Below are 23,505 nucleotides of genomic sequence, written 5' to 3'. Positions count from 1 at the left end.
AAATATTTTTTTTACTACTTTAGGGACAGGTAATATGAATGTCAGAGTAAGGGGCAATGTAAGGGAATTCCTGTCTAATGATCTATTAATTGCACCTAAGAAAGTAACTGAAGGTTTATGTTGGTCAATCTTGTCCCATCTTGTCTCTTCCACATTTTATTGAGCATTACCGATTCTTTGTGTTGTTTCTCAGTCCATTTCACTCCTTCATCTTGATTGCAGTAAATCCTACTCTGTGCCCTCCTCTCCTGTCACTAGTGTGACCTCAGATGGATTCATCATTCTATACTCCCAAGGTACTCATTCTCACTGCTTTGTAGTTCAAATCCAATGACCATGACATCCATCACACTTACATCTTCTAGCCCTTTCATTTCTGTCAGCAGACACAGCATACTGTTCATCTCACTCACCTGGAAACATTTTCCTCCCTGGACTTCTGTCCTACCAGGTGGCTCAGGCTTTTCCTCCTTCTCTGGCATTGCTACTTTGCCAGCTCCTTCCCTTCTATCCAGTCACCAATTGTTACTGATACCTAACACTGAGTTGCAAGCTTCTTTTCCAATCTGTATTTCTCCCCTGAGCATTTTCATCCATATTCAAAGATTCAGTAGCATAACTGACTCTTAAACTATATTTGTGTCACTCCTGGCCTTTTGGACCTCTTCACTTCCAGGTTTCAAAGACATCAGAAATTGAAAACCTGCAAAATCAATGTCATGAACCTTTGTTCACTCCCCATAAGATGAGAAATGATAAACCCTAACCCTCTTGTAAGCAATGACATCATTATCTAGTTTCTAAGTTGGAAACCCAGGAGCTATCATTGATACCTCCTTTTTCTCACTGTTTACACCAAGACATCACAAGAAGTTCCTGAAGTCTCTGCTCCTAAATATCTTTAGACCCTTGTACTCTTTCCTCTCTTTGGACCATTAGAAACCTGAATGTGGCTATTCTAACATGACTAATATGATATCATAATTTATCACCTTAAAGCACTACTATCTTATGTTTGATTCATTCTCTGTAATCAAGGATCTTTTTGGTGACCATTGCACTACGCTGTTTAAAGTTCTTCAGTGGTTTCCCATTTTTCTTAAGCTAAAGACCAACGTCTATAAAACACTGTCAAAAGGCTCCTGCATGCAATTGACCCAAAACCCTCGATTTTCAGGGTCTTCCATCCACTGGTTCCCTGACTCTACAACCATTACCTTGCTAATATCCACTCCGGAATCATAATGCCCTCACTGAAATCTGTTGATTATATGACCTATAGTACAATGTCTTTTTAAACTTCACATGGTTGAAATTTTACAAGCATTTGTACCTCCATGGGTATATCTTCCTTTGCTTATACTTGTAACCCTGAGCCTGCCACATAATGTGCATTTAATATTTAGAATAAATTCTTGGAGTTCAGGCATGGACTATGCAGAGAGTCCAGCATCTCACTGTCCAGAAATATTCAACAGTTTCATTGGGAAACCATTCCCAGTCCGAAAGTAGAGCTGGAAGAGTATCATCCCCTACAATGAAAAGCCACTACACAACTTCAACAACAATTTACAACATCATGAAGTTAATTGACATGGTATTGAGTGAGCAATATGTTAGAAAATGCAAGTAGTCACATCCTGTGACTACTTCATTGACATCTCAATTTTAGTTTATATACAACCAGCTGCTATACACCTTAAAATAGTTATAGGGTACTATTCAGCTGTTTCATGTCTATTTTCATTTTTAGATTTAGGAGCTTATAGTATTCAAGCATGATTTCTTCAGAACTATGCCAATTTTAGGATAGTCCAAATAGGATTATAACTCTAACAAGTCATAAGTTAACGATTGAGGAGCAGAACAGTTTTAGAAGGGGTGTGCAGAGAAAGCTTCAATCCCTTAGTGAGGAGTAACTTTGTGTCCTACCTAGTAAAGGTATATGAGAGTCCAAGCTGACTGTTTCCTGTCTGTTCTAAGCTTTCCTTATTGGTCTGTATCTGATCTAATTTTTTTTTTTGGTGGTGGGGGGGTGGTTCTGCAGCGACCCTAATGGTAATTGCAAGAGAGGGTGGGGAGCCAAACTTGGAACTAAGTTAGGACCAGAGAAAGCTCCTCTCTCTAGTCCTGAAGGAAGTTTCCTATTCTGTTTCTGCAGACTGTTCAGGGCTCCTGGCTGTTGTTCTGACATCATTAGATCCTGTGAGAAGGATCTGGACTTCTTCCATCCCATGTTGGAGATCTGATAGGGAATTGTTGACCTCGGAGTTCTGGGCCTCCAAAGGCACTCCAATTCCCTGTGATCTTCTTGAGAGTTGGGATATAGTCCTTGGTGTCCATACTGATAGTCCTTGGTGAGAATCCGGGAGTCTCCAGGGTTGTGATACGAGCCTCCTCCTGTCCTCCTGCAAAGCTCTCTTTCAACTGAATTCATCTTCCACTTGGATTTTATTTCTCAGTATTCCCTGAGGTAAGTCCTCAAGTCCAACAAGCATTGTATTACTTCTTGCTTCCCACCACAGCTGAGCTTCCAGCGCGTTCTCCTTTGAGAGTTTGCAGACTAGCAGTGCACCTGCCTTAGAGCAAGCACCCACTGCATGACGATATGAAAGGCAGGCTCACGATGCTTCTCTGAAAGAAATACTCCTTCTGTAACCCCGAATTTCTCTTCAATTCCTGTATTACTATCTGCTGTACTCACAATGTAGCATTTTACTATATTTTATATGGATTCTTATCTTGTTAGCTATTTTTTCATGCTTAGCTCAAGCCACTCAAAAGATTATGAATTAATTGAGGATATCTATGATATTTTCCCTTACAGGGCCTGGAGTTTTGCTTCTTACTAAGTAGGCAATGATTTATTGATCAACCAAATAAATAATGTAACTTCATCCAAGTTTCCCACTAATATCTTACTAAGTAATAAGAAATACACATTTGCTTCTCACTTCTCCCTACCAGTTAGCCTTGAGAAAGTTCACAATGAACAGGCAAATGTCCCTACAAGCAGCAGGATGTTAAGGAAAATGTTTTGAAGAAAGACACACAGAATAGACCGCCATCCTCAGAAATTCAGAAACTTCATTGTGTTGGAAAGATGCTGCTCATCAGTGGCTAGATTATCAGGAGATTCCCAAATATTGGATGTGAGCTAGTATAATAGATGGACCGTAAATTATTCCAGATTATAGACCAAACTCTTCAGTAATGAATTCTTCCTTTTTTTCTAATCACTGACAAATATTTCAAATTTTCTAACACAATTGGTCTCAATTACTCGGACAATTGTAGGTCTGAGAGTTACTGGTTAATTTAATTTCCCGGTTCACTGACGGTAAAGCAAAAGGCCTGTGTGTGTGTCAACCTCGTTACTGACAATCATTATAAAACACATGAGTCTACTTTTCTGCCTTAGTAAATGCAATGTGGTTAAGGTTACTGAATCTTCCTTTGATGATGGACACGATCAGCATGTGGCAGGACTGATTCACAGTGAACCAGGCATGAGGAGGTGGCAGGGAGAATACCAAGCCTTGGGTGGAGTCTGAGAGGTGCTTTTTGAGTTCCCTGATTTCAACTTAGTCATCTCTCTTTCTTCAGAGGTTTATTAAGAACAAAAAAGGATTTTGGCAAGCAGATCTAGTTAACTAAATGAGTGATGGCCATTCATTTGTTCGTTCAAAAGCCACCTGCGGCTCGTGGGAAAGGGATGTTTCCAAAACGGTTGCCAAGAGAACCAGGTGAGTATATGCACCTGTTCAAGGAAAGCAATCATGGATAGGGCCAGAACCAAGGTTGAATTGAGGACTGAAGCTGGTCTCAGTGATGTAAGAACATGATCTAAGCCATGACTGGGCACATAGGGGCTGGAGGGAAGTTACAGCTAGGGAGTTACCCAGGATCAGAATCCACATGATCACAAGGGACCCTTCAGCTGGGCCCAGGGTTGTGTGGGCAGCATGAACTCCACCCTTAATTTTGGCTCCTCAATGCCCAGAACCACATTTCCCTGTTCTGCCTTCTAAGGCTCTCTTTCTTGTCCTGGCTCATCCATCATCCTATCTTAGAGCTTGGGGAATTTGCCTGAGTCTGACAGTCCCTAATGCTGATTTTCTACAGACATGCACAGAGAAAGTGTGGCAGCAGAGACACGGGAAGATCCCTCGCAGCCTTCAGGTCCTCTGCAAAGCCAGCCCTGAATTTCATCTATTCACTTTGTCAAAGTGGCCCTGGAAGGTGGATGGGTTAGACCACCGAGCTCCCCAACTTCAGCCCTTAGTTTGTTCCCAGGAGCACAGCTTGGACTATCCCCGTCTATTACTCACTGACTGAGTACTTCCACATGTAATCTTGGACGTAGAAGTAAACTTGCCAATCAATGCAAGACTTCCAGGCAGGTCTGGGGTTAATTCCTTCCTAGGGTTTGACTTTTGAGTCATACATTTACTGCACGAATATGGAGTCCTTTTTTTTTTTTTCTGGTCATTTCTACTGTTTTATTAATTCTACTAACTTGTCATTTACTTGGGAGTGTCTGTGTTTAAATATAAACTGAGATCTGAGGACAGGGAAGATTGATTTCACTCAAAACAGAACAGAAAGAGTGTAGTAGTCCCTTCTTACCTATGGATTGACTTTCTGTTACAACCAGCCACCGCTTGAAATACTAAGGGGAAAATTCTGAAGTAAATTACTCATACATTTTACATTGTATGCCTTCCTGAGGAACATAGGAAATCTCATGCTGTCTGCTCTGCTCCTCCAGGATATGAACCACCTCTTGTTCCGAGTGTCCATATTGCACATGCTAACTGCCCATTATTCATTTAGCTTCCACCTTGGCTATCAGCTCAACTGCTGTACTATTTACAGTGCTTGTGTTCAACTGCTTCTTCTTTTGCTTAATATATGATTGCAAAGCACAACAGCAGAGATGTTGGAAATTAATTGCAAGAGCTTCATATTTGTTTGGCTGTTGTGTTTCAAATGGAAGTAGGTATGGCCATGGTATATAAGTGCTAACATATGAAGAAGAAATGAAGCATCATGTTTGTAGGAATAGGTCATGAATGGAAGACATGTTCTGACCAATGGCAACGGATTCTGCCGTAAGCATTGAGCCCTTACAAAGACTGCACAAGGGAATCTTGAAATGAGTGGTGCCACGCCATGTGCCACAAGGCTGGGATGGTTACGCACTCAGAATCAGGAACAGAGTGAACCATATCAAATTTATTAGGGAAGCTACATCATTCAATAAGGATAATCTGTTGCCACACTTCTGGCAAAGAAGTTGATGAAGGACATCGACGCTCTGACATCATCTTGGCTTGATAATCCACTCACACATAACTTATCACAGTATATTGTTATAATTGTGTATTATTCTAAATGTCTTATGGGTCGAATTTATAAGCTAAACTTTATAATATGAGAGGTCTTCAAAAAAAGTTAATGAAAATGCATATTATAAAATAAGTATTCATGGATTTCAGAAAGCTTTGGTACCAAAACTGTCTTTTAACTGCATTTTTCTTTTTTATTGTTATTAACATTGTATTATGTGATACAGTTTTATAGGCACTGGGGTTCCCCCCACCCCTCCCACAACCCTCCCCCTATGGTGGATTCCTTCCCCTTGCTGCACAACCACAGTTCAAGTTCAGTTGAGATTCCTTCATTGCAAGCATATACCTAGCATAGAGTCCAGCATCTTATTGTCCAGATAAGTTCAGTGGCTTTTTGGGGAGACCTTCTCTGGTCTGAAGGTAGAGATGTTGGGGCTTTTAACTGACCGGGACTTTACTCTGTTAGCTCTAACTGCATTTTTCTATGAAGATTTTGAAGTATGTTCAAACATACGCATATGTAAAAACAGTATGTATAGTTTTTACATATATATGAAGGTCTCAGGCATCTCCCAAGGCCTTGGAATGCATTCCTAGTGATGAGAAGGGACTACTGCAGAAATTTTTTAAGTAATCTCATCCAGAATGATAGAAACAGAAGGGATCAATTTTTAGCAAAAAAAATATATATATTTAGAAAGAAAATATTGGTAAATTTAACCAAGTCAAACATAAAACTTCCACTTGGAATAAATGCCTCCTGTCCTGGGAAGAATACTGACAACTATATAAAATGCTATCATCTATGTTACATGAGAAAAAGCCTTAGAAATTTGTCCAAAAGAACAAAAAGCCCAAAGGAACAATGGCCAAAGAACGTAAGGGCACATAATAAAAAGTACAAATGATACTTGGAACATGGAACTATGATCAGTTTCACTTATACTGAAAAAATACATATATGTTTAAAACTGCACTAAAGACCTGGAATAATGGCCTAGTGACTAAATCCTGGCCTCACCACTGCTGGGATCCCATATAGGTGCTGTTCATATCTCGGCTGTTATGTTTCCCATGCAGCTCCGTGCTTGTAGCCTGAGAAAGTAACAAAGGCTGGCCCAAAACCTTGGGACCCCTGCACCCACGTGGGAGACCCAGAGGTGGCTTCTGGCTTTGGACAGACTTAGCTCTGGGCATTATGGCCACTTTGGGAGTGGACCAGCAAATAGAGGATCTTTCTCTCTGTATCTCCTTTCTCTGTGTATCTGTGTTTCCAATAAAAATAAATAAATCTTAAAAATAAAAAAAGCTGTACTAAGACACAATTCCTCATTTAGCAGATTGCCTGGAAGCTTGCTGTTGTGTCAAGGCCACAGGAAAACAAGGACTCAGGTACTCCTCACAGACACACACAATGGGCACCAGTTGCTGATACAGATCAAATTTTACAATGTATTTATTGTGGCTTCAGGAAAATGTGACTTCTGAAAAATTAACCCACAGGTATGCTTGACCTAATGAAACAGTGCATATATACCACGGCATGGTTTATAATAGGAACAAACTGGAAACATCAGTTTTGTGGTAAGTAGAAATATTCAGACAATGAAATGCTAACAGATGTTAAAAATGAGAACGCTTCCTATATATCCTAAATATTGGAATGGGAAGTTGCAGAATCATGCTATCTCTCATATAAAAGCAAAGAACACTTATAGAATGTGTATTTTCCTTTCCATACATTGCCATAAATAATGAAACAATTTAATATAAAAAAAGGCAACAAAGTTGCATAGGCAGCTCACAAAAGAAGAAAAATTTGTGGCTAACAAACCTAAGAAACAAAAAATTGTCTGAATGATTATGACAGCTCTCAAAATTTCAGAGCTGAGAAATAGCTATTACTTATAAGGGACATTTTGCTGTATTGAAAAGATGTTTACACATGGACAAGGAAAGGGGAATTATAGATACATTTCAAAGAGATAAGGGGGAAAAAAGGATGACTGACTACAGAAAGATGAAATGTGTTTCAGGAGCAGACTTACTTGAATTGCTGAATGTAGGGAATAGCCATATTGTTTCTTGAACTCGGCTCGAATGTCCAAAAGATCAATTTCAGATCTTGAAACCATGATTCTGTTCAGAGTGAACTCATCGGTCCCAGCACCCTGTTAAGAAAGACATGGATTCACCACACAGGTCACCGGTCACAAAATGATCTACAGACCCACGCTTTCGAGCTACAAGTAATGCTGCACACAAACCAGAGCAAGTCTCCATTCCCTTACCATCCACTGTCATCGTTCATTTATTCAAGAAACAGTTAAGCATCTTATCTAGTCTGGCACCACACTCAATGTTGAAAAATGCAGAACTATTTGTTAGACTTCTAATTTTGTAAACAGACAGACAAGGAAAGAGGTGACTACAGGGAGATCTGACACGTGGAATACCAGTAAAAGGACAGCAAATATTGGCAGGGGGCTAGGAGAGACCATGGAATAGGAAAGTGTCTGAGAACGTGCCATTAAACCGAGCTTAAATAACCAGTCAAGGGGGAAGGAATGATTGAAACAGAGATGAAAGAGGATTTTGAGAGAAGAAATAGCTTGTGTGATGGTTTAGGACAAGAAAAAGGCTCTAGTCAAGAATTTTTCATATTGAGAAGGGTAACGAGGGATGTGTCTGGCAAAGGCCAGACCCTGTTAACTGTGAAATGAAATTCTGATTTCATCTCAAGTGCTGAGAACTATTGCAATCTTAAACATGAGAATGTTGCGATCAGATCAGATTTGTAATTTCAGAAGCTCTCTTTGACTGGAACAGGAGAGAATGGAGTGTTGGACAGGAGTAGGATGAAGAAAGGAAATTAAGACCCAAGGCTTTGGTATGCATCTGGAAGTGACTACAGTAACGAAGGTTGGAGATGAAGATGGCGTAAACTGGAAGAGTTTCAGTGGGGATGGGGAACACGGGCATATCTGAGAGCGATGCTTTGTGTGTATACTGACCAAATGTATGATATATCATTTTTAGGAGAACAGAGTAGAGGGAGCCTGTGAAATTTCTAACCAAGGGGTTTGTCTCTGCTCATCTAGTGATTATAGATCATTTACCCAATGCCTGCCATAAGTTCATGTACCACGTATAAGGTACAACATAAATTACAGTTGGTTCTCAGCACCCAAGGGTGCTGCATTCAGAGTCAAGCAACTGGGGATGGAAAATATTTGGGAAAAATCACATATGTCCTAAATATGTACAGATGTTTTAGTCATCATTATTCCTTTAATCACACAATATAGCAATTGCACTGCATTAGTTATAAGTAATTCAGCGATGACCCGAGGTACATAGGAGGTTTGCATAGACTCAATGCAGATACCGCATTATTTCATCTAGGAACATGAGCACTTGTGGATTTTCCTATCTGCAGAGGAATGATCCTATGACCGATCTTTCATGTGTATCTCTATCTTCATAACGCTGAAGCTCTAGCAGATATACACAGCAATTTAACACATTGTCTATGTGAGTATTAATAAGAACAGTTAAGAAAATAGAGAAATGGAATGCCAACTTCAAGGGAGTCATTTGATACACAGTAGTTTGATCAAAGGTCTTGCAGGAAGTAACAGCGGAACCGAGAGCTGCAAAGATAAGGAGTCAGCTGCAGCTGGTTCACAGCAAGGAGCGTGCTGGGCAGAGAGGACAAGCAACATGAAGGCTTGGAGGGGAACAGCCTTGGCACAGTCAAGCATCAAAAGGAAGGCTGTGGGGGAGATAGGGTATGGTGAACAACGACAGAGACGAACAGGAATTGTACAAATTCAGAGGGTGGGGCAAAGCCACTTCCTGCCTGGGCTATCCTTGGAGATTTGGGGGTGAAGGAGTTGCAAGCTGAGGAAAACTATGTGTTCTGTCTGACCCAGACTCATGGTGGACATGAGACCACAGGAAATGTCCAGCAAGGGAATTGAGGCAAGCATCGTCTATAAGTCCGGCCCTAGGCTCTGAAGATCTAGAAGAACCAGTACTTATGGAACTCACCACTCAGCAGCGAAGATAATCAAGGAAACACAGGGTCAAACTAGCCTGTAAAAGTTGCTGATTCAGTTTAAGAAGTGCAGCTTGACAGGCCTCTGGATATCAACATTAAGCTTGGGGTTTGGTGTTCCAAATTGGGCCCTGCCTACAGGCGCTGTGAGGTGGGGAAATGGTTTAGTCAACACTTCCCTGTAGTTACAACCGTCTTGATTTGAATACTCATTATCAAACTATGGCACAAATCCATAGGCAAATGAACTACAAGCAAGAACTTGTCAAAGTGGAAAAGAAATAGGACATGCTATCAAGGAAAAGCACCTTTGCATTCCCCTTGAGGATGTGCCTGAAATTTCCAGACCAACCTTTAAAGCTTGATGCAGTCTTCCAGCTAAGAATGCAGGCATGTTCCTCACGCAACCCACTGTTTCAAAGAATAAAAAAAACAAGTAATGATTGGCTTCACTTAATAGAAATGGAATTAGCCTGCAGCCATAAGTTTTAAACAAAGATTCTTCAATCATGCTATTTTATCCCCTTCCCTTTACTGGCTTTTATTAAGAAGGAAAGGAAGAATGCTTAACCTGAATTTCAAAGACTTATCACATTATATTTGCACAGCACTTCAGCACAGATATTACCTTTCACCATGTGGAAAATAAAATTATCAGCCAAAGAAGCTCCCGCAGGGTCTGAGTCATTTCTGGATCCCAGACACACTGAACGCCTACGCCTAACTCTGAAATCTTCCAAGGGTGTACCATTGTTCAGTGCCTAACAACTCGGGCCTCTAATCAACACCTCGAGCTTGATAACTATACAGATGTTGCACCAAATCATTCCTTAGATAACGGGCTCTGGAGCTCGCTCTAAAACCCAACTTTCCAATGGCACACTGTACTTCTGAGTGGCCAGATGAGAATGTGTACACTGAATACAGTGTAACATATTAACACTAGTGCTTGTAATTTAGACCCGTCATCCATGATGAAATATATTGTTTCCGCTCTTCATTTTGAAACAAGGAAAGCAGAAACCTGAGGGAGTTGCCAAAAACCATGAGTAAATTAATTACTCTTGAAATAAAGTGAAAATAGTTAGCAACAGAAAAGTCTACAGGGAACAAATCTATTGAGGGCAATGCAATTATTTGTAAAATCTTAAGTCTGATCCACAGTTAAGAATCCGAGATGTGAATGGATTTTATAATGAACTTTCGTGGCTCAGAACCTGATAAGCTCTTCTCTTATTGTGGCAGATAGACCTGGTGACGGAAAGCCACATCTTCTGCCTTGTGACTGTGATTTCAATGAAATTCAAAAGAGGAACGTGAACACGGAATCTGGAGCAAACCATGAAAACTGGTAGATGTGAACTTGGCCTGAGAAGAAAACAATCTAATTAATATTACTTGGATTTTGTCAGATTCATATTAACCAAACCTTACTAAAGTGACCAGAGGCCATAATTCAGGTGGGTATTTGGTGCAGAGGGCAAGAGACTACTGGGGAGCTCAAGTCCCATTGCAGAATCCCTGGGTCAGAGTCCTGGCTCTGGTTCTGTCTCAGCTTCCTCCAATGCACACCAGGGAGAACGCAATGATGGCTCAAGCAGTTGGATCTTTGTTGCACCTGTGGGAGAGGCAGAGCGAGTACTGGGTTCTGGCTTCAGCCCGGCCCAGCACTAGCTCCTGCAGGCATTTGGGGAATGAACCCTTGGATGGGAGATCTCTCTGCCAATCTGTCTCTGTTTTATTCTCTCTGCCTTTGAAATAAATGAAAAGAGGAAACGGAAACCCAAACCGTTTTCATCTTTTTAAATCTTCATTCTTCCTGCATGCCCACTGGATTAGAACTCTTTGTTTTTATAATAGTCTCTCTCTCTCTTTTGTTTACCCTCATGTTCTTAACTACCAGGCTTATTCTTCATGTCTGAAAATTGGGGAGGTGGCAATATATAAGGAATGAAGTTTGCTTTTGAGCCCCACACGGAGGACAGGAAAGCTCAGGAGTCCATCAGAGTAAATTATGGGGATCAAGAGTTCAGTTACCCATTTCTACCTTTATTGTCTTGGTCAAACTTGAGTTGGGTCTCTCTCCTCCCCAGGGGTCTGTGAACACTGGCTTACCCTTAAACTTGAGCAAATGCAGAACACACCCTCCTAGCTTATCCTGAGGACCAGCAGGCCACAGTCAGACACAGATCCTTTCTAAACCCGTGACTCTCACCCTCTGCTTGGTCCTGTTACAGTTCAGGTTAAGGTCAGATAATCTCTCTGCATAAAAGGAAAGGTTTTCCCCAGTGGTTCTGAGAAGCCTGTACATTTTTTTTTAGTTCAGGAAAGTCCATCCATATTAGCTGATTTTGAGATAATATGGCTTGGATGGGTTTTCATGTCAAAAACTGTTGACAATCTGTTTTAGGACCCCTGTTTAGGGACAATCTGAAATAGGCCCATCAGAGCCAGACAGTAGGTTAATGGTTAGCAGGGGCTAGAGGCAAGAAAGAATGGGAATTACCGCCAATGATTTTGGGATTCCTTTTGGGATTGGAGAAAAATATCCTAATGTAAATTGTGCAAGTAATTGCAAAACTCTGTAACCATGTTAAAAAAAAAGATCACTGAATTGCGTACTTTAGGCAAATTTTATGGTACGACTTGTAGCTTAATGAATATGTTTTCATAAAGAACTTTTAATAGTCCAGAAATAGAGAATCAGTGTAAATATTTTGAATTTGAGTTTAAACATAAAGCCTTTTTTTGCCCCTTCATTTTAAAAAATGTTATTACAGGACACTTCACAGCATCTTAATATTTCTAATCAGATTTTTGATAACTGGTTTCAAATTATTTCTTGAGAAATAATTTCTTTTGTCATATTAGGTTTCAGGCAAAAGTTTTACTCAATGACTGCGTATGAGATGTTAATTTATTAAGCAGTTTATGCTTCATCACATGAGGCATCAGTCCATGGACGGCTGCTATGATCCTCTTGGTGTAACGGCTTCTTGTGGCTTTACCTATCTGTCTGGGTTTTGCGCATACATTTTAAACCCAACATGAAACTGTTTCATCCCATCTGGGCTTCTAACAACTCAAACTTCAGACAAATCAGAGATCTGACCAATGGAAAAGGCTGCCTTAGGAAGTAAGCTAGGGGAACTCAGTGTGTGCACCCAGTATTAATGGAACAAAAGCGTGCTCAGTGAGAGCCAGAGAGATGACCAAGACACGACATTGTGTGCAGCGTATACCAAAGCCTTCTATTTGATTAAATGGGGGTAGTCTGGTACTCAGAAAATCCTTCATCAGGAGGTCTGTAGCCGTTAGGCTCCAAGATCAACTTTTCCCACAGGTATCATTCTTGCTGGATCCATCTTCATGGCTCTGAATTGCTGCTTGAGCATTTGCGTGTGAATTTTGGCCCCAGAAAGCAGCATGGCCAATGTGGCCGTGAGACATGCCAACCGCATTTTCAAGGCAGCTGAGCTGTTTGGCATCTCAGATGTGCAGCCCTGCACTCACATGCAGCAGTCTGTGCATTTACTTGGTTTCAGCGCCCCCTACGGGCAAAGCAAATCTGTTCATCTTGACCATGGCTTCACCAGGCACCTTCCCTGACATCAAACCTGTCACTTCCAAGTTGCCTCGAGATGGGGCTTGCGTCACCACTGAGATTTTGTGGGATTTATAGATTTTCACCGGCAGGATTTTCTTCCATGTAGTAAGTGTAGATTTTATTGATATTCTGGGTTTCCTGGGCTATGTCTCCCAGATAATGCTTTTGCAGAGGAATCAGAGACATTGTAATCCATGACCAAGATGCAACTTCGTTTTGCTGGGTCCATGAACCTTTCCCAGTACAGGTGCAAATTCTTGCATGAGGCAGCCATGACTTCATAGCCTTTTGTGACTCGATAAAGAGAATGTATGTGATAGCCCAGATTTAAGTGCAATCCAAGATGTGTTTCCAAGAATGCTCTAAACTTGGTGAGTGAGAATATTACATCTCATTAAAGTTTTTCAAATATTATCATTCAACCAGAACAGGGAAAGTAAAAAGCGGAATATAAAATAAAAAATTTAATTGGCTCTATCATTGCAACTGCAACATTCTCAGAGCTAATTAAGAAGACTCGTGTCAATGCCCTTTTTCCTGGCCTACAGTTTAGCAATTCAATTGGAGTCAACAGTATTGACCTTTCGAACCTGCCCATGGAAAAACATCCCTGCTGTTGGTATTGAAAAGCAGGGCAGACGTGAAGTGAAATAACACATGTGGACAAAGACCTCGGGGCAGAGCGTGCAGCTTGCAGGGGCTGCTTGTGGGTCTAATTTGAAAGAACTTGCAAGCAGCCTGTGTTTCAGCCTAAGTCTGGCCTGCAGCACATTTGTATGGCTGGGCTAACGACACCGACTGGGGAAGCCTTCTGTCCTGGGCTGCCTGAGTGAGCTGCAGAAGTTAACTTCTGTATGCCCCAGCTTTGCCACGGTTACCAAGGAGAAATAATAATGTTTCCTAGAACCATCATTGGACTTAAATTTTTATCTCATAGCTGAGTTAAACTCAACATTAAGTACATGAGAAGTGCTACAGAATGGTTTATTTATAAATAGAATTAGGAGTACCAGCACAGTGCCAGAGAATACTAATTGTCTACCTGCTGTGCCAGCATCCATATGGATACCAGTTCCAGTCCAGGATGCTCCACTTCCTAGCCAGCTCCCTGCTAATGACCTGGGGAAGCAGTGGAGGATGGCCTCTGAACCTGCCTGGGAGACCCAGAAGACGTTCCTAGCTTTGGAAGGACCCAGGTTTGGCCATTGCAGTCCCTGGAGAGTGAACCAGCATTTGGAAGAGATTTCTCAGTCTGTCTCTTCGTCTTTCTCTGTGTAACTTTGATTTTCAAGTAACGTAAATACATCTTTTAAAAAAATGTAGCACTCTAATTGGGAATTCCCCCTCCTGAGGGGTCATTAATTAACATGTGAGTGACATAGCAGAGGGTCTACTGCATAGGAGTGGATTCTCAAGCATCCACTGTTCATGACCAGCACACTGCAGAAGTGACTTCTCCTTGGGTGCAGTGGCAAGGGGTGTGGCGTACAGGTGTTCCTACCCAATAGCCACCTGCCGTTGGAGTGGATTAGAATCTGGAACAGTCCCATGTGTGTATGAGCATTTAACAGGCTCGGCAGCTTTGATGGGAAAGGTCAGGAGCCTATATTGTGAAAGTGGCTCATCCTGTTGAATGAACTTTTCTTGTGCTCCAGCTACGTCCAAGGTCAAAGTGCTGAGACCCCACTGAGAAGAGAGATGGGCTCAAAACACTGATTTGACTGCTTGCTAATGCACATGCTTGTAGGAACGGATTTGGCCTGAAATATACTTTCCTTTTGATGTAGCTCCTGCTCACTAGAGCAAGGGGAACGAGACCCGTACTTCTGAGCTGGGCTCAGCATTGGGAGGCTGCTGATATATTCCGTCAATAATCACATATGGCGAATGACTGAATTTGATAAGGTTTCAGTTTTCAATAAACTTCTATAAAAATGCCAGTAGAAATCTAATACTTCGGCTCTCAAAAAATCTACAAGTTAAACATGGCGGCAAAACAAATAAAATTTAAAAAGGAAAGCAATGGCTAAACAGACAAGTTCCATATGTGTCTATTTAGCAATATTTGTTGAGCCTGCGGTGTGCACTGTGGGCTGTGAGGGGTCTCCGTGGGAGCCAGATCAGTCAGAATTCTTACATGAAAGAAGCTCACTTTGACACTGAGTTAAAAGAAGTGCACCGTAACTCACTTCATTAGCACTCAAGGGCTTACCTATGGCCAGCAGTAAGTCTTCAAAATGCCCCGATAATTCTCCTTTTATGCTGTCCTCAATGTCCTTCTGGCTAATATTTCTGTATTCATCAAAGGCTGAAAAAAAATAGCACCACAGATATAAAGCATCCTAGTTAACCACACCTGAATGTATTTTCTTTTTTTTTTTAATTTGTAACCTCTAAAACTCCTTCAAAAACACCCAGCTCTGAGAACAGAAATTACTGATTTTTGTTTCTTTTTTAAAAAAAACTCAGATCTATAATAAGCCTGAATGACACAGGCCATTTTCTTCAATGAACTCTTTCTCTTCCTTCCTCCCAGATGAGACATTCATAAAAGGCAGAAAGGCTAAGTGATAAATAACTCCTCTAATTAGATAAGCTATTTTAACAATGACCGCAGCACCTGGGAAACAATACTGTCGTTAGTCAAACATTTTATCTGCTAAAGACTCATCATTATGAGAATTTCTTTGTGCTGAGCAAATCATTCCAATGATTTCTCAATCAAACAAAATCTGTTAAATGAGGCCAGGCAGTACGGGACACCTGTTTAAGTCACTGCTTGCAGTGTCAGCATCTCATGTCTGGTGTCAGTTTGAATCCTGGTTGCTTTCGTTCCAATCCTGCTCCCTCCTAACGCACCTGGGAAAGCAGCGGAAGATGGTCCAAATGCTTGGATCCCGGCATTGACCTGGGAGACTAGGAGGAAGCTCCAGGCTCTTGGCTTTAATTGAAATTATGTGGGGAGTAAACCAGAAGTGGGAAATCTCTTTCTTTCTCTGTCTCCCCCACCTTCTGCCTTTCATATAGATAAATTTTTGATTTATTTATTTACTTGAAAGATGTAGTTACAGAAAGAAAGAGGGAGAGACAGAGACAGAGAGAGAACTCTCTTATGCCCTGGTTCACTCCCTAAATGGCTGCAATTGCAGGAGCTGGGCTGGTCTGAAACCAGGAGCCAGGAGCTTCTTTCAGGTCTCTCACGTAAGTGCAGAAGCCGAAGCAGTTGGGCTATCTTCTGCTGTTTTCCTAGGCATATAGCAGACAGCTGGATTGAAACGGAGCAGCTGGGACATGAACCAGCACCCATATGGGATGCTGCACTGCAGGTGGCACCTTATGCCATTGTGCCACAGCACTAGCCCCTAAACAAATGCTTAAAGAAAAAAGAAAATACTCGTATGTATCCAGGTATCAGATACACTCTGTAAGCTGAGTGACTTTTGAAAAAAAAAATGGGGGCGGGGGGTAGAGGATTAGCATCATTTCATCTTTATTTCTCCAATAAAAAAGCAACTATAGGGCCCGGCGCGGTGGTGCAGTAGTTAAGGTCCTCGCCTTGCACGCCCGGGATCCCATATGGGCACCGGTTCTAATCCCGGCAGCCCTGCTTCCCATCCAGCTCCCTGCCTGTGGCCCGGGAAAGCAGTCGAGGACGGCCCAAAGCTTTGGGATCCTGTGCCCACATGGGAGACCCGGAAGAGGTTCCTGGCTTTGGATTGGCATAGCATCTGCCATTGCGCTCACTTGGGGAGTGAATCATCGGACGGAAGATCTTCCTCTCTGTCTCTCCTCTCTGTATATCTGCCTTTCCAATAAAAAAAATCTTTAAAAAAAACCAGCAACTCTATTATACATCACCAATATTTTACAAAATAAATGTGCCTTTAATATCCAAATTGGGGAAGAACAATTTCAGAATTAAAAAGTCATAGTACTGTGACTTCGTCACTTAGGTCTCTTGTTCTCACCACCCACCTAGCAGGGACATAGGCAGGCACTGGGTTGCCCTGTAACTCCTGGAAGTCACATTTGAAAGAGTTCCTAGCAAAGGGAGCCCAGGGCCTCTGGGGGCTGCTGCTTCCAGAGGGCTGGGGAGGTGTATCGGTCAGAGTGTCGCTGCTCAGGAGTTCCATGTGAGGGTTGGTCTGACAAGGCAAGTTGGTGCTCTCCGTCCCACATTGGCCTTCCTATCAGAGCTGAATGCCAATCAGAATCAATGCCTGAACAGTGACTTCCCCTGTGGTGCCTGGCTTTTCTGCATAGGAGCTGATGAGGGGGAGGGGAGGAATCAGGTGCAATGAAGTCAACCTTCTCCTTGCCATAGGGACCTATAATGCTTGCTCCCATTGGGCAGCCCCACTCCCCTTCCTCTCTTGCTATGCCCTGCCTCTCGCAGTAGTGTGGCCACTGCCCCGAGTCAGCACAGCTTTCCTATTTTGTGTTCTGAAAGGTGTATCCATCTGTGGAAACAGATTTTACAGTCTTGAATTTTGTTTTCCAGAACTCTGTACACAAAGCTCCCCAAAACATACCAAAAAAAAAAAAGCCTGACACCAACCCAAGAGGATGACCAGGGGTGTTCATACTTAGCTTTAGCTGAGAGAAGCTCCTTAGACACAGGATCTCGGTGAACTGGTCCTCATCTGTGCCCCATTTGTTTTCACCAGCGTTGTACAGAATCTAGCGATGGGGGTGGGGAGAGCCACAGGTCAGCACCAGGCCATCCTTCCTTTCCTCCTCGGGGGTGGGAGGAGAGGAGTGAGCACTTTGGGTAAAGGTCAGCCAGGTGAGCCATCACCCAAGTGTCTGTAGTCTCTGTAGACTATGAGTCTGAAGGCTGGAGTGGCAGGAGCCACTGGGGAGAGATAACAGTACTAGGGAAGGCAGAGTTTTGCATGGGGAGCTTGCCAGTTGAGAGGCAAGACACTGACAGTCCCAGGGAGCACCATCTCTCTCTGCAAAACCAGTGGAGGGTTACTGACCTGGGCATCCTTTTTGGCCAGATGTTCATCCACTTTCAGACTTTCATCTCGTCTTCCCTAAACAGGAAGGAGGAAAATATGAACAGTGCTTTCAGGGTAGCAGATTCCAGCCCTCCCGCCCGCAGGGCGTCTGAGACGTTCTTCTCTCCTGAGCACCAAGCAGCACGAAGGCACCAGGCGCTCTGAGACTCAGCTCTGGCTCTGCTGAGGATGAGTCAGGACACTTGTAGCAAGTCCCGCACCCCTGGGGGCCTCCCTGCCCTGAGAAGTCCAACGTGTGAAGGGGAACAAAGCCAAGCTGTGGATTGGCATGTGTGTCAAACATATCAGCCAAAGGTCTTATACCCAAAATGTAGAATGAACCCTTAGATCTCAGTTAGAACATAATAAACCACCCAAAAGATCTGAACAGATACTTCACCAGAACAACAGATAGCAAGAAAGAACACGTAAAGATATTCACCATCCCATGTCATCAGAGAACTGGAAGTTAGAGCTGGTACTGCCTACCTGTTAATATGGTTACAACCCCACACACTGACACCACCCAACATCAATGAAGATAGAGCAAGCGAGACTCTGAGCTGTGGTTAGTGGGAAAGCAAAATGTGACAGCCTGATGGCTACTTTGGAAGACGGTTAGTGTTTTTTACAAAATAAAGATTTATTTTGTTTATTGGAAAGGCAGAGCAACAAAGAGAAAAGGAGAGACAGAGATTTTTCCATCTGCTGGCTCATTGTTCAAATACACACAAGAGTAAGGGCTGGGCCAGGCTGAAGCCAGGAACCAAGAAAGAACTCCATCCTGGTCTCTCATGTGGAGGGAAGGGGTCCAAGAATTTAGAGCATCTTCTGCAGTTTTTCCCAGGTCCAACTTAACAGCTTTTTCAAGGTATCAAGGATGAAGTTGTGAGCTAACTTCATCAGAAATTAAAAATTCTGATAGATGCCATTTCTGAATTTAATACCCATCTCTGCAGGTAATTCATTGGTTTCAGAGTTGCCACTTACTTTAAAAGCTAGCAAAGTAAATATATACTCTTTGGGACTCAGAAAAATATAAACGTGGTTCTAAAAATGGAGATAATTACAATGAAAATCAGCAATTATTGTGTGTCAGATGGTTATCAGATCATTTTCTGTGAAACCTGATCCAAATGTTTTTAACTAACATACTAATACAAAAAAGTTCTATAGTTGTTACATTCATCATGTATACATTTATAATTTTGGCTAGATATTACTGGGCTGAGTGGCAATGTAAATGTACTATGACCAAATCGTTTCACAAGGAAAACTGAAATCTCACTGGTTTTAAACTCCCTAAAAATTATCACGGAGCATGTAATGTACTGGGGATGATGAAGTAAGAAATAAATCCTTACGTTTGCCAAAATCAACAAAGCTTTCCGGAAGTCACCAGATGTTTCAGAGCTAATGTCATCTCCAAGACTCTTCTCATACACTGAAATGAAATAAAAGTGAAATGACACTTGGAAAACCGAAAAATGTAATAAAACAGGAAAGCTTAAATGATAACACCAGAAGGAATAGGAGCTAATAAAGTAAATTCTGCTTTGTAATTTGATTTCCCTGTGTTCTTCTGCTGCGAGAAGATACATCTTAGCATTTTCTGAATGTGCATCGTGGTAGATGCAAAAGAACAGATCAAAACATGGTGACTTTCATCTGGCAACAAGAAGTAGGCACAGTTAATGGGAAAGCCAGGGTAGGTGAGCTGCTGCTTTGCCCTCTGATTTATATTATCTCCTTCCATGGTGGCAGAAACTTGACCTTCTTAGAAAGGGATCAGACACACAGCTTAAATAGCTGCATGGTTCAACACAGGTGCTGTGAGGCAGGCTAAGCCCCCCAGTGGCGGATACCTTTATCATGTATCAGAGAGTCTGGGATTGAGCCCTGCCTCTTCTTCCAATCAGCTTCCTACACTGTACCTGGGAGGCAGGAGATGATGGCCTAACCACTCAGGTGCCTGCCACCCACATGGCAAATCCAGGTGGAATTCCTGACTTCTGGCTTTGGCCTGGCCTATCTCTGGGTGTTATGGGCATTTGGGGAGTGAGCCACCAGATAAAGATGTTTCTCACTCTGTCACTCTGCCTTTAAAACAAACAAGCAAACAAATTATTTTTGTATAAATAAGTATTAAATATAAATATATATATATTAAATAAATAAATACTTATTTATTTTTAAAAAGAGCCAACTATGCAACCAATAGCTAAGAGATGACCTGGTGGGAAATTTTTGCCCCAAACAATGCTGACTTCCTAAAGCTGATTTCTCCCTTAGGAGACGAGCTAGATGGAAAGAGGCAAGGAAAAAGAAGTGGAAGACCCTCAGGTGCAAGACAGAAAACAGAAACCAAGGAAAACCAGAGCCATGGCCAAGTATAAGGCTTGGGTAGACAAACTCTGTAAGATAAGCAGGGAAGAGAACGCTGTGGCTTGGTATCACATACACTAGGGCAAAGTGGCAGAGGGGCAGAGGCACTGCACTGAAAGATGTGGCTGCACACAGCAACGGATGCCCGATGCTGAGGCAGTGGCAAGAGGATGAGGCTCCTAGGGGGGTGCTGTGTCCTGGATTTCTACAGAGAACATTTCTTGATTTTCTTGCACATCATTCTCCTCTAGCACTCAAGGTCACCTCCAGGTATTCTGTTCCCTTTAACCCTACTAGAGAGCTTAGTTCCCATGGAAATTGACGCTGAGGTGACTGTGAGCTATTGTCTGTGTGATATTTGTAAATCGCCATCTCTAAGTGCCAGGACTTTCCCTAGGATCTCCTCTTCCTCACTCTCTTCTTAAAATATATTTATTTATTTGAAATTTATAGTTACAGAGAGACAAAGATCTTCCATCTGAGGGTTCAGTGCCATCTGGGGAGGTGGCAGCTCCAGCCGGTTGAAATCCTCTTTCTAGAAATCTGAACTCTTGCTCTTTAAGCCCACCCTTCAGAGGCCTTGAGGTACCAACACTGGCCGGACAATATTCTTCTCTTGAATGTGGTTTCCTCTCTATTTCCCTCCTTGGTTGTCTGCTGTGTTCCTTTCCTGTTTTATTTCATTCCTCTGAAAGGCAGTGAAGCATGCCTTGATATCATTGTTCTCTGTTGAAATACCTGTTGTTTTTCCTATGACCAGACACTGATTAGTAAATAAGAAAACCATCACTTGCTGTCGAGGTGTTCACCTTCTGATGAGGACTTCCCACAACCCCTTCAACAATAGCTTGTGTAATACAACCCCCTCTTTGGACCTCTCTCACCCACTGTAGAAGCTCCATGATACACAGTTGTCCTTCTTGACACACAAACATGGGAGCCATAGTTCCCTTAAAGCACCAGGAGCGGGTTAGCAGGGGCTGTTTTATAATACAGAATTAGGTGATTTTGGTTCCTATATTCTGGTTCTATCTTTTTGGAATTTCCAAGTGTAGTGCTTTGCTTATTCACAATGGGCCCCTCGAACCACATCTAAGTTCACACTCACAAGAGGACTCAAAATTGAGGCAGCGCATATCACAAAGACCAACTATGTAATCAAAGATTGAGGCATTGAGCTATTTGCTAACATTTGGGGAGAGCTAGGGGCTAGCTGTTGAACGCAATCATGAGGACAATCAATCATGCCAATGTAATCAATCCCCATAAAACTGTCAAAGACTACACACGCCTGCTGGCTGGTAATTACACATCAATGTGATGGGGGCGGGGCATGGGGAAGGTTCACATTGGGCTTCCTCAGATCTCTACCCACGTGTCTATTTATTTTGTTGTCCTTGTAAGTATAGCACTTTCTTGGGGTTTATATTAATTGTTTTTGTGAAATATCAAACGTGACGGTGTAGTGAGAATCCTGAGCTTGGAACCAGTTGGTCAGAAGTGTGTGTGCTTCGCGACCACGTGAACCTTCAGGCTGGGGCCAGTGACCTCATCCGGGGAAGTCCCACCGACCTCGGTGGGTTAGAGCCAGAGCTGCGTCACAGGCTTTCCAGTTTGTATGTTAAACACACCATGAGGACAACGGCTCATTATGCTGGATTCTCGTGCTCCACTCATCTCCCAAATGGATCCTCTAATTTCCACACTGAATATCATGAGTCTAATCTGCTTAACATATAATAACAACATACAATAATCTGAGTATTTAACTTGGATGAGAGTGGTTGAATCAATTAAGTGATGATTGCTGAGAGAAATCCAGTGTAGCTATAGTCTAATAAATAGAAAATATTAATGCAATTACCACGGAAAGTTTCTAGCTCAGATAATATTCTGATTTGCCATGACCATTCAGTGTTTAGCCCAATTTATAGTATATTTCCTTTCTATAAGTTTCACCTTCTTAAAATGGCTTATGAAGAAAAGATGATGGGATTCTAAGAAAAGTAACCCTGGCTCATCTATGTGGGGACAGTAGTAAAGTGAGCAGAAAATAAGATAACCTGTATAGTAGGCCTGATAGATTTCCTTCATTTGCCTGCTTGTCCTGGTGGTTAAGATTTCAATCAAGGTAGCTTCATCTGTTCCAGTACCCTAAAAAGAAAGCAGGAAATTTAATTTTTTAGGACACTCAAAAAAACCCTTAATTTTACATCTTTCATTGGTAATAACATTTTATATGGAAGAAAAAGTAGTTTTGAGAAAATCAATATAAGGTCTCATATGGCTCTAAAGTAATTTTCTAATGTTCCACACACTTTTAGCATAGAAGTAACACGAATCATCTGGAGTAATCTGACATCAAATTTTGCCAAGACTGTTTCTCACATTAGTGTAAAAATCAATGGTGTGATTCTAGGAAGAAATGGCATTAAGAACAAAGCTGATGTTAGAATCATGCACGATACTCTAATATGATCAACTCTACTGAGCATTCAACACGCTGCTGTGTTGGAGATGAACTCTCCACCGAGTCCATACTTGCACTGCTGTGCTGGGTGGTCCTGTAGAGCATCTTCTTCCTACTGGGAGATTATCAGATCTTAACAACGTGTGTCCTGGGCCTGGCAGGCTGGAGAACTCAGCATAGTTAATACTGAGGTGACCAAATCACATTGACTCCAAGCGTAACATTTATGCTGGGATTTGATCAACTAAGGCCAATGGAACGCATGAACAGCACATGAACTGATTTTGTCTTTGTATGGGGGAAGTTTCTGGTGGCCCTCAATTCCTTTTGTCTTTCTTACTCAGTATCAAAGGGCCCAATCTTTAACTTGGCAGATGGCTTCCCAAATAAAGTCATATTTCTCAGCTTCCTATAGCAACAATGCTTCTAACTAAATTCTGTTGATAACATATATGAAGATGTGTCATGGCAATGTGCTGGGTGTGTCCTTAATTCTTCTCAGTTGATCAGAATGAAGATATAATGGCTGAATCCCGAGCTGCCATTTTTAGATAAGAAATGGAAGCAGTGGGCTGAAGATGATGGAACCTCAACTTTGTCAGCAGCACTGCCATCATACCTAGTTC

The 23,505-nt window shown here is 42.0% G+C and overlaps 1 protein-coding gene and 1 long non-coding RNA gene across 4 annotated transcripts in view; one reads left to right on the top strand and one right to left on the bottom strand.

Annotated features, from left to right (window-relative positions):
* Nucleotides 1-23,505, bottom strand: part of ANXA3 (annexin A3) — a 53,366-nt gene that overhangs the window by 821 nt on the left and 29,040 nt on the right. For both annotated transcript variants that reach the window (XM_040966787.1, XM_040966788.1), the window contains exons 6-12: nt 22,473-22,563; nt 19,389-19,468; nt 18,004-18,060; nt 17,608-17,701; nt 15,234-15,329; nt 9,767-9,825; nt 7,403-7,525 (exon numbers count right to left, since the gene is read on the bottom strand). In XM_040966787.1, the coding sequence (XP_040822721.1) occupies nt 7,403-7,525; nt 9,767-9,825; nt 15,234-15,329; nt 17,608-17,701; nt 18,004-18,060; nt 19,389-19,468; nt 22,473-22,563 (600 nt within the window). The remainder of the gene's footprint in view (nt 1-7,402; nt 7,526-9,766; nt 9,826-15,233; nt 15,330-17,607; nt 17,702-18,003; nt 18,061-19,388; nt 19,469-22,472; nt 22,564-23,505) is intronic.
* Nucleotides 2,195-7,096, top strand: LOC121147081. 2 transcript variants are annotated; one of them, XR_005882334.1, is made up of 3 exons: nt 2,195-2,473; nt 3,607-3,746; nt 6,695-7,096. It is a non-coding gene; the product is annotated as an uncharacterized LOC121147081 (long non-coding RNA). The 2 variants fall into 2 exon arrangements; XR_005882335.1 differs by having other exon boundaries at nt 6,692-7,096.

The sequence above is a fragment of the Ochotona curzoniae genome, unplaced genomic scaffold (genome assembly GCF_017591425.1).
Source record: "Ochotona curzoniae isolate NIBS_2020 unplaced genomic scaffold, NIBS_Ocur_1.0 scaffold_4506, whole genome shotgun sequence".
Classification (NCBI taxonomy): Eukaryota; Metazoa; Chordata; class Mammalia; order Lagomorpha; family Ochotonidae; genus Ochotona; species Ochotona curzoniae.
This window is presented reverse-complemented; position numbering and strand designations above follow the sequence as displayed.